General features: G+C 57.8%; 1 protein-coding gene across 1 annotated transcript; it reads right to left on the bottom strand.

The window, feature by feature from the left end:
- Nucleotides 1–1,037: 1,037 nt before the first annotated feature.
- On the bottom strand, nt 1,038–14,035 carry ZC3HC1 (zinc finger C3HC-type containing 1). The gene is made up of 10 exons (XM_075429167.1): nt 13,700–14,035; nt 12,197–12,307; nt 11,865–12,016; nt 8,406–8,489; nt 7,731–7,858; nt 5,009–5,166; nt 3,927–4,152; nt 2,779–2,985; nt 2,378–2,587; nt 1,038–1,470 (listed from the first exon to the last, which is right to left on the bottom strand). Exons 1-10 carry the CDS (start codon nt 13,819–13,821, stop codon nt 1,402–1,404), a joined length of 1,467 nt encoding a protein of 488 aa, XP_075285282.1. The 5' UTR covers nt 13,822–14,035; the 3' UTR covers nt 1,038–1,401.
- Nucleotides 14,036–14,070: the final 35 nt, after the last annotated feature.

Raw genomic sequence — 14,070 nt, 5'->3', positions numbered from 1 at the left:
GGGGGTACCCAGGACGTACGTGTGGGTGTGACACCCCCATCTCCACCCCAAACTCCCAGCCCAGCACAGCCATGGTGTGAAGCAGCCCCTCGTTAGGGCCATGCAATTAGGACCCTCTTAGGAAAGGAAGCCACCCACCCAGACTCAAGCCTCGCTGCTCCCCACTCAGGGGGCTTTCCGGCCAGCACCTACCCACGCAGGCAGTAGGGAAAGGGTGTCTCCAAGAAGAAGCCCCCAGTTGGGCAGGTGCACCCCCAAGTTTTGGGGTGCTGGGAGAGCCTGGATCAGCCCTGACCAAGGCAGCTGTTGCTTTCCGAGGCTCAGAGTAGCCAGAAAACGCCCCAAAGGGGATGGGGCAAGGTGAGATGCAGAAGAAACCCCAAAGCAGACTGGGGAAACCGAGGCAGGGGCTCCCTTTGCTCAAAAAAAACCAAAAAGGGAATGGCATTTCCTTGTGCCTTCACCCACATCCATGTGGCTGCAGCAGATCCGGGGTGAGGAGGCCCAAGTGTGCCTGGGTTGTCTGTGGAGTCTGAGCCCTCCCCAAAGCCCCTTCCCTGACATCCTTGAGGATGGAGATGACAGATCAGGGTCTCCTTTCTTGGCTTCTTCTCCCCCCCTGTTCCATGAAGACCAGTCCCTTCCCAGCACCCAGCCTCATGGCCACAAGCCACGGGGAAGCCCTAAACCCGCCTCTTCCAGGGTTTTGGCTGTCTCCCAGCCTCCCCTGTACTCTGAGCTGGGTGATTTATCACCCTGGGAAGCTATCAGCCCTCAGCTAAATCTGCTTCGGGCAGCCGCTGGCGTATATTGGGGCACGAGGCACGTACAGGGGCTGAAGCCATTGCCAAAAGCCCTCACCAGGCAGGGGAGACAGCAAAACGAGGAGCAGGCAACAGGACAGGGAGGCAGCTGGACACTGATCCCACGAAACATGAGCATCCCGAGGGATACAGGAGCCACGTGCTAGGTCCAGAGCTCAGCCTGCCCTGGGAAGAAGCACCGCACCAGCAGTAAGAAAATAAAAAAAAAAAAAAAAAAAACAAAAGTGAAATGTTTATTCCCACCTGGCATCGCTTCCCTGTGCCGCTGGTGGAGGGTCACAGCTGGACAAGATGGTCACCCTCGTGAGGTGACCACGTCTCCTCATTCGCCCCGCGTGCCTGGGCAGGGCTGTCGAAACCCTCGGGGCCAAGGGCTACAGCAGCAATTCGTGAAGGCAGGGGGCTTCAAGGAAGGCAGTCGGGGAGGGAGGGGTCCCAGCGGCTGCTGGGGGCTGCGTTTGGTGTGGAGCCTCCTCGGCATCCCCTCCCCAGGGCATGGAGCTGCTGTGGGAGCAGCTGCGAAGTGGATCTCTGCTGCACCGATGCATGGCGTCGGTTCCCAGAGGCAGCAGCCCGTTCAGGAGGAATTCATGCTCTCCCACTGCCGGAAAATGCGGAACACCTTGCAGGACTTCACCGAGAGACTCTGCGAGAGAGGGGAGCAAAGCGGCAACCAGAGGTTACGGCACCTCAACAGCACTTGCAACTGCCACCAACCTGCCTACAAAGCACACAAGGAGAGAAACTGCAGCAAAAAAACCCATCTGATATCTGGATATTAGGATATCTGAAATATCCTAACTGGCTGCCATGACATTAATTTGCTCCTCTTCTTTGTTAGCTCTATTTACCAGGAAGGGAGGGGAGAAGGGCAAGGTGACTGCAAGCAAGAAGTGGGACAGGACTCCAACCATCCCCTGCTTCTCGTGTGTCTGGCTCGTGTCTGGTCCCACGGGACCAGCTGGCACTTCGCCGGCACGTGGGGCAGCCAGAAGGGACCGACAACTCACACGAAGTCCCCAAGACAAAGGCTGGCACGGGACTGCTCCACTGGTCCCTCCACCTCAGCCCTGAGCAAAGCAGGGGGGAGGCAGCAGGAGGAATCCAGGTGGGTGATGGGGCCCAGGGAGGCAGCAGCAGGACCTGTGGACTCAGCTCTGCTCCCCCGGCTTGGCCAACCCACCGGTCCAACAGCCGGGAGCTGCCGGCCGCAGGATGGCTGCAGAGAGGGTCAGGAGTTCTCTACCAGGATGTGAAATGAAACTGGATTTTGGGCAGTGGAAGGGCTGTTATTTATAGCAGCCCTCGAGCAGATCTGCACACAACGCATCGTTGTCACGGCTGACACCTGGCCGAGAGGCTGTCAGCACAGCCGGAGCGGGAGCTGCAGCTCTGCAGGCACACGCTTGGTCCTTGCCACCCAGGTGAGCTTCCGCTCCTGAACGCAGCCCATCTACCCCAAATTCCACCCACAAGCCTTCAGCCCCGGGCAAGGCTGGGGCAAGCAGTGTTTTGAGAGCTCGGGTCTGGGGCTGGGGATGCTGCAGGCTCACCACGGGCTCCGTCTCGGGCACTCTGTCGCACTTTCTGGTGGCGAGGAGCGTGTTCAGTACCACTTGCCAGCCCGGCTCTGCCTTTGCAGGTTCCTTCTCAGTCTGGGTCGTGGTATCCTCCAGGGCTTCACCTCCTTCCACTGGGTTGACCCAGGGGCACCAGTCACGATGCTGAGAGCTGGGGTCAAAGAAGCTCCTCATAAAAGTGTCCTGGGTAGGGGAGGAGGTAATAGTGAAGAGGGACAGCAACAGCATGGTTTAAAACAGACTCCAATGACACAATAAAACCCTCTCCGTGCCTAAACACCAGCCCTGAGCTGGCTATGGGGACAACACTGCTCCCTGGATCAGGAGTGCACTGCCCAGATTCCTCTCCCTGCGCCTGCACCCGGGTCGCTCACCGAGCTGCTGGAAGAGCAGAGCCGTATCCGCTTGGCTCTGCGGAGAGGACTGGATGGCATCTCCACGTTGTCCCCCTGCCCCATGCTGCGGGTGACGGGGCGGTTCCTCAGAGTGGGGCTGGCCACCTCCAACTCACTCCGGTCCATGGGGATGGGAGAGTCCCAACCCCGCGAGCGAGAGATGGCAGGGGACGTGCTCTTCTCGTGCTGCCAGTGGGGAAAGAACAAGGAATTAATCGAGCTCCTCTGGTCACCAGCATATTCTTTGCCTGAAGGGGACAGGTGGGCCCTGCACAGCTCAAACCGGAGATCGAAACCTTCTCAGCCAGCCTGGCAGAAGCTGTGCCACCTTCCCTTTACACCAGAAGCATCTCAGGTGCGTCTAGTTGGACACAGGTGAGGGCAGCCCCTGATTCGGAGCACCCCAAGTTAGACAAATGTCAGGATGCTGGCTGGAAAGGCCCTTTTTGTGCCCTCTTACAGGAGGGCTGATGGAGGGGAGGACAGAGAGTTGCAAAGGCTTCAGGGCTACAAAGATGATGAGGGGACTGGAGCATCTCTCCTATGAGGAGAGGCTGAGGGAGCTGGGCTTGTTCAGCCTGGAGAAGAGAAGGCTGAGAGGGGACCTTAGAAATGTTTATAAATATCTGCAGGGTGAGTGTCAGGAGGATGGGGCCAAACTCTTTTCAGTGGTGCCCAGTGACAGGACAAGGGGCAACAGGCACAAACGGAAGCAGAGGAAGCTCCAGCTGAACATGAGGAAGAACTTCTTCCCTCTGAGGGTGACGGAGCCCTGGAACAGGCTGCCCAGGGAGGCTGTGGAGTCTCCTTCTCTGGAGATATTCAAGACCCGCCTGGACGCGGTGCTGTGCCCCCTGCTCTGGGTGACACTGCTTTGCCAGGGGGTTGGACTGGGTGATCCCCAGAGGTCCCTTCCAACCCCGAACATTCTGTGATTCTGTGAAAGGGCAAGGCGAGCAGCAACCCACTTCTGTTAGATGTTGCCTACAGCTGGAGACATGACACCAAAATGAGCTTCTTTCAAGGTAAAAGCCAGCAGACACACAAACTACGTCAGTCTTGACTCCCATGTGCTCCTGTGTCACCCAGACACCCCGAGCTCACGGACCGGCTGAGCTGGGCCATACCTGCTCGGAGCCTGGAGGGAGCGAGTCTTGGCTCCGCGTGAGCATCCTGCGTGGAGACGTGGGCACGAGCGGGATGCGCTCGGCAGGTGCCGGCAGTGTGCTGATCATGCTGCAGGAGTCCAGCTCCGGCCCCACAGACTCCAGCTGGTGAAAGCCCCACAGTCCCACCTTCCTCATGCAGCGGCAGCAGGTGATCACCGAGAGGTGCACGGAGCCAGACGCAGCGCTGCGGGGACAGAGCCAAGTCGTGAGAGAAGGTCAGGGACGAGCCTGGGCCCTTCCCCAGAATCGCAGCTTTCAGAACAGATGCAGGTATTTGGCAGAGCACAGGAACGGTCTCAGCTGCAGGTACCTGAGCCAGCACATTTCAAGACATCAGTACCCCTGTGCTGAGGCACAGATTTACTGTTTCTGTAGCCCCGTGTTCCAAGAATTAAGCCAAGTCCATCAAAACCCATCTATAGCATTGATTTAAACTGGCTAGGTTACATTCCGGCTTGCCATGAAGCAGGACCACACTCAATTATGGCGTATCAGCCAAGCATGTCCCCACCTTCAGCCCCTGAACTGCCCAGCCACAGCAGCAGCTCGGCTCTTGCCCACCGTCAGCCCTTCGCCAGCCTGCACCGTAACAGATCGCTTTCGCCTTCAGCAAGCTGCCTCGGGCACAAACAGCGCGGCTGTTCTGCTCACAGCACACGCTTTGGGAAGCCGCGAACCTTCAGGTCACGAACCATCCCTCCCCTCCCCGCAGGCCTGACAAGCAACCAAAGCGTTGCCGAGGATGACATTTCAGGGCTTGGCTTCAACATCTAAATCAGCAACGAGTGGGGCCACCGACAGCTCGGTTGTTTCAGACTCTCTGCTGTTTCAGGGAGACATCTCTTTTAGATCAGGCAGCTTTGCGCCGGGGTTTGTGGAAGTCCGTCAGTTTAAACATCTGGAGATAATAAAATAATGAAATAGGGGATACTGAACATTTCACACGAGGGACATCCACATTCCTCCAGCCTCTGACAGCTTTCCCCAGAAACCACAAAGCGCGGCAGCCAGTTCAGCGTCAGTCCTACGCCGCTACCCACCTGCAAGTCCAGCCACACAGAGCCAGGACGCAGGCAGGGACGTGCACTTGCAGGATTTCCGTGGCAAACTTCATCGGCGGTTTCTCTCCCTCTGCTTTGTGCTCTAGTTCCTCTCCGATCAGCTGGAGGAGCAGGCTGATCTTCTCCTCTGTCAGGCACTGCGGGACAGAGAAAGGTGGCAGAGCTGGAAGTCAGAAGCAGTCTGATAAAATACACTGCTTCCACTCACAAACTGTGTACTTACAACATGGAGAAAAATCCCTTTTTCACTCCCCAAAAGAGCTGGGGGCATGAGCATTTCCATCAGCATTTCCACTCTGGTTAAGAGACAAAAGCCAAACGGAGCGATGGCTTCCTCCTGTGTTGTGCCCGTCTCTCTGACCCCGTTGCGCAGACTCTTGTTTAAGCACCATTTGCTCCCCGGAGCACGCGTGGGGACAGTGGAACAGGTCACAGCTCCCATGGCAAGCATGGGTCTGAACAGCCACCGCCAGTCCCTCGACCCCAGGGAGGCAGCAGGGCTGCGTCTGCCTGTGCTAAGGCAAACCACGAGCGCTTCTGGGGCCATTGCTGAGACACAGGGAGAAAAGAGAGTCCCTGGAGGCCGCTGCCCGGGCTCCAGACCTTGCTGCTGGTGGGACAGCTGGAGAGTTAGACGCGGAGATGCGATCTGTCCGTTGGCTTTGTGCTGTCTCTTCCTGGGGGGCTCTGCTGGGTTTCACAGCTCAGCCAGCCCATGGTGGCAACCACAAAACACTTCCACAATTTCTGTTGAGTGGATGAAGAATTCCCCGGTTCCCACACGGCTTCTCACCACCGAGAGCCGTCTGTTTCCTGGCGAGCAAGCGCCCAACAAGCCAGACTTGGCTGGAGAAGAGCGAGGGCTGGCCAGGACCCTACCAGGAGGCAATCCCACACTTGCCCCTGGCTGCGGCTACGCTCCAGCCCCTTATGCCATAGCTCCTGCTCTTCCCTCCTGCCTGCTGAGCCTCCTCGCGTGACTGCCTCACACAAGAGACCCCTCTGTACCGCACTCCCTGGGGTCCCTCACCATCATGGGCCTCTGCCCACACCTCTGCTCCGGGGCAGCCTTGGACTCCCCAAACTCCTGATCCCACCTAACGCAACGACTGTCTCCAGTCTTGTGGGATCCCAGCTAAAGGGGCCATCCACGGGCTGCTGCATCTCATGGAGCGCTTGGAGGTAATGAACAGGGGCGGGAGCTGCCAGGGAGAGCTCCTGAAGGAATCTGTGGGACCACAAATCACTTCTGCCAGGCACCAAGAGAGCATCTTGCGTGCCAGGAAAGGCGTAGACACCACAGCCCAATTCCCACTGGCAACATCGTGGTGACATGAGCCAGCTGCGCCTGCTTTGGTCAAGGGCTTGCGTGGCAGAAGAGGCTTTACAAACTGGCTTTCACAGTTGCTTCCAGAAACACCAGGTGAAACCACCACGCAGGGAACAACCGAGGAGAAATGCAAGGCAATGACAGACCACTCACGCTGAAGCTGGGCTGAGCTTTGCCCATCTGGCAAGCTGGAGTCTCCACTTGGAATCTTACAGAATCACAGAATGTTCGGGGTTGGAAGAGACCTCTGTGGGTCACCTAGTCCAACCCCCCTGCCGAAGCAGGGTCTCCTACAGCAGGCTGCAGAGGACCTTGTCCAGGCGGGTCTTGAATATCTCCAGAGAAGGAGACTCCATAGCCCCTCTGCACAGCCCGTTCCAGTGCTCTGTCACCCTCAGAGGGAAGAAGTTCTTCCTCATGTTCAGACGGAACTTCCTCTGCTTCAGTTTGTGCCCGTTGCCCCTTGTCCTGTCGCTGGGCACCACTGAAAAGAGTCTGGCCCCATCCTCTTGACATCCACCCTTGAGATATTTATAAACATTTATTAGGTCTCCTCTCAGCCTTCTCTTCTCCAGGCTGAACAAGCCCAGCTCCCTCAGCCTCTCCTCATAGGAGAGATGCTCCTGTCCCCTCATCATCCTCGCAGCCCTCCGCTGGACTCTCTCCAGCAGCTCCTCATCTTTCTTGAACTGGGGAGCCCAGAACTGGACACAGCACTGCAGATGAGGCCTCACTAGGGCAGAGAAGAGGGGGAGGAGAACCTCCCTCGACCTGCTGCCCACACTCCTCGTGATGCACCCCAGGATCCCAGTGGCCTTCTTGGCAGCCAGGGCACGCTGCTGGCTCATGGTCAACCTGTCGTCCACCAGGACACTCAGGTCCCTCTCCACAGAGCTGCTCTCCAGCAGGTCCACCCCAAGCCTGTACTGGTGCCTGGGGTTGTTCCTCCCCAGCTGCAGGACCCTGCCCTTGCTCTTGTTGAACTTCATCAGGTTCCTCTCTGCCCAACTTTCCAGCCTGTCCAGGTCACGCTGAATGGCAGCACAGCCTGCCGGTGTGTCTACCACACCTCCCAGTTTGGTGTCGTCAGCAAACTTGCTGAGGGTACATTCTACCTCTTCATCCAGGTCATTGATGAAGAAGTTAAACAAGGCTGGGCCGAGTACTGACCCCTGGGGGACACCACTAGTTACCGGCCTCCAACCAGACTCAGCACCACTGATGACAACCCTCTGAGCTCTGCCCTTCAGCCAGTTCTCAACCCACCTCATCTCGCGACTGTTTTGGTCACGGTTTGTACAGCAGAGGCGTGCCCAGCATTGCCACCGGCGACTGGAACGCACCCGATCTCGGGGGCAGATGGGAACTCACCATGTTTTTCATGTCTTCTGGTCTGAGGGAAGGCAGCTGCAGCTCCAGCTGACACAGGCTCTGAAAGCGGTCCAGGAAGTCCTGGAGAAGGGCTCTGGGCTCATCCACCAGCAGCATGGCAAAGCGATCTGGTGAAAGCAAACACAGGAGGCCTGAGCTGAGCTACCAGCCTTCCAGCCCCTCCTTCTCCCGTAGGGCAAGGGAGGAGAAGACGAATCCAGCCAAGATGTCCCCACGATGGTCTCCTGGCTTTTAAAAGAAAAGCTGAGCACTGCCTTTCTCCTTCGCAACCACCCTTCCCCGTGCAGCGCAGCTTTGGAGATGAGATCTATCACCCTCTGAGCATCCCATGTCCTCCAACTTCCCCTGTCCACACCCAGTTACAAACCAAAAAGCATTTAAACTGGCCTAGAGACACGCAAAGGTCCAGAGAGGCTGGGTACAGCCTGGCCAGGGGCTCCAGCCACAGTTCAGTTGTTTATTCACTAAGGCTGCTTTGTCATTGTGTGTTTCATCGTCCCCACAGGGAAAAAGGGGACTGCGATGACACTGCCTGCTTTGAGAACTTGAAGAGAAACCACAGTTCCTACAATGGTAGACAAGAGCAGCAACAGAAAGGGAGAAAAAAGGGAATAATGCCGGACACGTGCACTAGCCGGGCTCTGAGACACCAACCTGGGCAGGGGCTGTCCGGCCAGAAGCAGAACTTCTCATGAGCGGTGCACAAGGCCTTCTTCAGCTCCACGCAGCGCTCCTTATCTGCAAGGCAAAGCTCACTTCCACTCCCCTGCGGAGCCACCTCCTCGGGGAATGGCTGGGAAAGCCAAATCAGGAGAGGAAGGCAGCAGGCTACGAGGGCTTCCCTGCTCCTCCCGCTCAGCACAGCTTGGGTGACGGACGCCACCCAAGGCTGCAGGCTGCAGAGCCTGAAGCTCTCGCCTCCGACTCCTCTCCCTCCCCACCGAAAGGAGCTGCCGCACCTCCAGCCTCCCCGCAGGCAACCACGGCGCGGCGAAGGCTCAAGGCCTTATCTCCACCACAGCAAGCGTGAGCAGAGTGGTTTCACCTCCCCGCAACCAAATTCCTCTCCCATTCCCAGCCACAGCAACCACGGAGCGGGGGAGCCTGCCCTGCTGCACGGCAGCGTAGCGGAGACACAGCTCAAACCAACCACCAGCACAGGAATCAGAGAATCACAGAATGGTAGGGGTTGAAAGGGACCTCTGTGGGTCAACCCAGTCCAACCCCCTGCCGAAGCAGGGTCACCTACAGCAGGCTGCACAGGACCGTGTCCAGCCGGGTCTTGAATATCTCCAGAGAAGGAGACTCCACGGCCCCTCTGGGCAGCCTGGGCCAGTGCTCTGTCACCCTCACAGGGAAGAAGTTCTTCCTCATGTTCAGCTGGAGCTTCCTCTGCTTCAGTTTGTGCCCGTTGCCCCTTGTCCTGTCACTGGGCACCACTGAAAAGAGCTTGGCCCCGTCCTCCTGACACCTACCCTGCAGATATTTATAAGCATTTCTAAGGTCCCCTCTCAGCCTTCTCTTCTCCAGGCTGAACAAGCCCAGCTCCCTCAGCCTCTCCTCATAGGGGAGATGTTCCAGTCCCCTCTGGGCGGGGAACCGCCCGCTCTTGCCAGTTTTACCTCCTGGGCTGCTGCCAGTCCCTAGCTAACTCGCCTGACCCCTCCACCCTGGCTTTAGCAGCCAAATCACAGCCACGTCTGAAAATCAAACTTCTCAAAAAAAAATAGATTTCATACTTAAACTTCTTCACCCCTTCCAGAACCAAATAATTCATTTTTCAATTTAGTTTTCAAGCCCTTCCTCCAGCCTCTGATCATTTCAGATTTTCCTAAACCAGTGCCATTACCAACAGAATAATTAGGCCAAGGTTTATTTAAAAAAAGATAATCTGAACAAACAGTGGACGTCAACACTCAGAGTGACCCAAAAGGAAATGCTCACGCAGCTGCCCACTACACACGACCCACGCTGCCTTCATCAGCCATCAGGGCTGCGCTCTCTGCTCCCGTCCGGATAACAAGAGCAGGAGCTTGCAGTCAAGAAAACTGAGAAGTGGAGATGACACCTATTTGTGGTGGGGTAATAAACATCTTTCTGCAGAGGACAGATGCAGGTAAAGGAAAGTGAAGGCCTGGGAAGCTGATCGAGCACAGGTCATCGCTGTCCTGTGGCTCATGAGTGACATTCACGCCACGGGGCCGAGCATGCCGTGGAGACTGGCGTTCCTGCCCCACTCTCAGCCCCGCGTTGTCGAGACCGGAGCCGCTGCTGCTCCCCACAGCGACAGGAACGGCCGATGCTCTGCAAGCAGGGGGGAAAAAAAATGCACTGGGCCTGGGCAGGGAGCTCGGGGAGGGGAACAGGAGGTGGAAGCTTTACTGCTGGTAGTCCAAGCTGTTTAATGAGGGCAGTGGAAGAGTTTATTAAATTACACAACGTGACCACCTGAATGGCCTCAAGTGGCATCACGGGAGGTTCAGATTGGATATTGGGGGAAATTTCTTTGCTGAGAGAGTGGTCAGGGCTTGGACCAGGCTTCCCAGGGCAGTGGGGGAGTCCCCATCCCTGAAGAGGTTCAAAAAATGTGCAGATATGGCACTTGGAGACGTGGTTTAGCAGGCATGGTGGTGTTGGGTGGATGGTTGGACTTGATGATCTTACAGGTCTTTTCCAACCTTAACGATTCTATGAATGGACTGACCTGGTGACCAGCAGCCAGGGGCGACCTCATTGCTCTCTGCAGCTTCCCAAGGAAGAGCACGTGGAGAGGGAGGAGCTGACCCCTTCTCCCTTGGATCCAGCAACAGGACACATGGGAACGGCTCAAAGCTGCATCACGGGAGGTTCAGACTCAGTATCAGGAAGCATTTCTTTACTGAGAGGGTGGTCTCACACTGGAACTGGCTTCCTAGGGAGGTGATCACTGCCCCAAGCCTGGCAGGGCTTAAGAGGCATCTGGACAATGCTCTTAATAACATGCTGTAACCCTTGGTCAGCACCAAAGCGGTCAGGCAGTTGGACTAGCTGATCATTGCAGGTCCCTTCCAACTGAACTGCTCAAACCCATCCCCGACCGGGGAAGCAATTCTGCCATTCAGCGTGACCTGGACAGGCTGGAAAGCTGGGCAGAGAGGAACCTGATGAGGTTCAACAAGGGCAAGGGCAGGGTCCTGCCCCTGGGGAGGAACAACCCCAGGCACCAGTACAGGCTGGGGCGGACCTGCTGGAGAGCAGCTCTGCGGAGAGGGACTGGGAGTGCTGGGGGACGACAGGGTGACCAGGAGCCAGCAGCGTGCCCTGGCTGCCAAGAAAGCCAATGGGATCCTGGGGTGCATCAAGAAGAGTGTGGCCAGCAGGGCGAGGGAGGTTCTCCTCCCCCTCTACTCTGCCCTGCTGAGGCCCCATCTGCAGTGCTGTGTCCAGTGCTGGGATCCCCAGTTCAAGAAAGATGAGGAGCTACTGGAGAGAGTCCAGCGGAGGGCTGCAAGGATGATGAGGGGACTGGAGCATCTCTCCTACGAGGAGAGGCTGAGGGAGCTGGGCTTGTTCAGCCTGGAGAAGAGAAGGCTGCGAGGGGACCTTCGAAATGCCTCTAAATATCTGCAGGGTGGGGGTCAAGAGGCCGGGGCCAGACTCTTTTCAGTGGTGCCCAGCGACAGGACAAGGGGCAATGGGCATGAACTGAAGCAGAGGAAGCTCCAGCTGAACCCGAGGAAGAACTTCTTCCCTCTGAGGGTGACGGAGCCCTGGTCCAGGCTGCCCAGAGGGGCTGTGGAGTCTCCTTCTCTGGAGATATTCCAGCCCCGCCTGGACGCAGTCCTGTGCCCCCTGCTCTGGGTGACCCTGCTTCGGCAGGGGAGTTGGACTGGGTGACCCCCAGAGGTCCCTTCCAACCCCGACCATTCTGTGATTCTGTGAGCAAGAAGTTTCATCCCATTCTCACAAACAAAAGCAACTTGACTTGACCTGCGCTTTATTTTCAGAGATGTCAAACACCCAGCACCCCCCAGGAGAAGACTAGGGAAGCCATTTACATACACGGTGAGGTACACCCACCCCCAAAACCCTTCCGCCCACCCCTCTGTACCCACAGGACGCCGGCATACGTACACTTGGTGAAGTCAAACGCGAGCTGCAGGCTCACGCAGAGGAAGGCCTGGCAGCTGGAGCACTTCAGCATGTCGCACTCCACGTTGGTCCAGCCGTACTTGGCGCAGACCAGGGGAGACAGCTCGTGGGGTTTGCCCGCCCACTTCAGCGGGTGCTCGCGTTAAGGAGAAAAGCCAATAAATTATGGGTTAAACAGTCAAAGATTTGGCCAGGGTTTATTTGGCCAGAGAAGAAAAGCCTCTGAGAAGACAGAGCCCATGGGGAAGCCATGGGGAGGGTGACAGTGAAGCAGGGTGGGGGACGGCTTGAAGTTCAGTGCCAGAAAGGATATGGTGAACGTTTCCACTCTGCTGAAATAGGCTTCCTTGCTGGTGGACTCCAAGGAGAGAGCATCCATTTGAGAAGATCCGTTAGCCGACTCTGACCAGTCGGATCCGTCCTTCCTAAAAGGAACAGCAAGTCAGCAAGCAAAGCATCCGCGCCGTCAGATAATTTCATCAATTTCTTTGAATCAATAAAACCCCATCAATTTCATCAATTAAAAAAACCACACAGACTACTTTCTAACCTCTCGTCCTTCAGGTTTATCCTTACAAGAACCCTTTCTCCAGAGCTCCTAAGCCCTGACTTTCAATTATTTTACTAATAAACAAATTAAAAAAATACATATTGCAACAAGGGAAGATGCACACTGAACATTTCATGATGACAGACAGCGGTGGCGGGTGGGGATGGTTGGGTCAAGGGTGTACCGTGCCTCCACGGGCAACCATGGTTGCTTGGCTTTAGCCAGACCCCCCCCAAAGCTCACCCAACCAGCGCCTCCCAGTCCCCCCAGTGCCCACCAGTAACTCCTGTGACTCTCAGTGGCCACCCAGGGTGTGACCCCGCATTCTTTGGGTCAGAGCCCCAGTACACAGCCAGTTCTGCTGGCTTGGGCTGCAGGGACACCAGACCTCTACAGGTCACCTAACTGCCCCTGCCCTCCCACTGCACACCAGTGCCTCCCACTGCCCACCACTGCCTCCCGGTATCTCCCAATTTCCGCTACCGTCTCCCATCATAGAATCATAGGTTAGAAAGGACGTCTAAGATCATCAAGTCCAACTATCCACCCAACACCACCACGCCTACTCTTGGTTGCTCCAGCACCTCCTCGTCCCACCGGTACTGCCTCCCAGTAGCCCTTAGTGCCACCAGTACTGCCTCCCACTGCCCCTCAGTGCCACCAGCACCGCCTCATCCCACCGGTACTGCCTCCCTGTGCCTCTTAGTTCCTCCAGCACTCCCAGTGACACCAGTACTGCCTCCCATTTCCGCTTAGTATCACCAGTACTGGCACCCAGTGCCCCTTAGTGCCACCACTACCTCCTCGTCCCACCAGTACTGGCACCCAGTGCCCCTTAGTGCCACCACTACCTCCTCGTCCCACCAGTACTGGCACCCAGTGCCCCTTAGTGCCACCACTACCTCCTCATCCCACCAGTACTGGCACCCAGTGTCCCTTAGTGCCACCAGTACCTCCTCGTCCCACCAGTGCTGCCTCCCACTGCCCCTTAGTGCCTCCGGTACTCCCAGTATCGCCTCCCAGTGCCCCCCTGTGCTTCCCAGTCCCTCCCAGCGTCCTCTTTTCCCACTACCCCTCTCCAATAACAACCCCCAGTGCTCTCCAGCACCTCCTCAACAACTCCCATCGTCTCCCAGCGTCCCCCAATAACTTCGAGGGCTCCTCAACCCCGTGTCCCCCCCGCTCCCCGGGCCGGTGCCCCACGGCCCGGCCTCCCCTCAGCTCCCCTCGGGCCCGGCGCCCTCGGGCCCCCGCCGCCCCCCCTCACCCGTCGGGGCCGGCGCCCTCGGGGGCGATGCCACCGTCGATGAGGTCGCGGATCTGCTGGGGGGTGACGGCGGGAGGCCTCCCCCGAGCCCCCCCCGCCGCCCCGGCGCTGGGCGCCGCCATCTTGGTCCCTCAGCCCGTCACGACCCGGGGAGGGGGGGCGGGAAACACGGCCGCGCAGGACGGTTCCGCCTCCCCCGCGGGGCTGGCCATGACCCCACGCAAATCCCGCACGGCCTCCTCGTCCCCACGCAGGGTTCGCGGCGCGTTGCCTCCTCCGCTGCGGGGTCGCGCGTCCCTCCCCGGGCCCCCCCACGCCCCCGGCGCTCCGCTCCCGCTTTCGGCGCTCTACTGCTCCAGCCTGCCCCCCGC

The sequence above is a fragment of the Opisthocomus hoazin genome, chromosome 8, assembly GCF_030867145.1.
Source record: "Opisthocomus hoazin isolate bOpiHoa1 chromosome 8, bOpiHoa1.hap1, whole genome shotgun sequence".
In the NCBI taxonomy this organism is placed as follows: Eukaryota; Metazoa; Chordata; class Aves; order Opisthocomiformes; family Opisthocomidae; genus Opisthocomus; species Opisthocomus hoazin.
The sequence above is the reverse complement of the archived record's forward strand: the minus strand, read 5'-3'. Positions and strand labels throughout refer to the sequence as shown.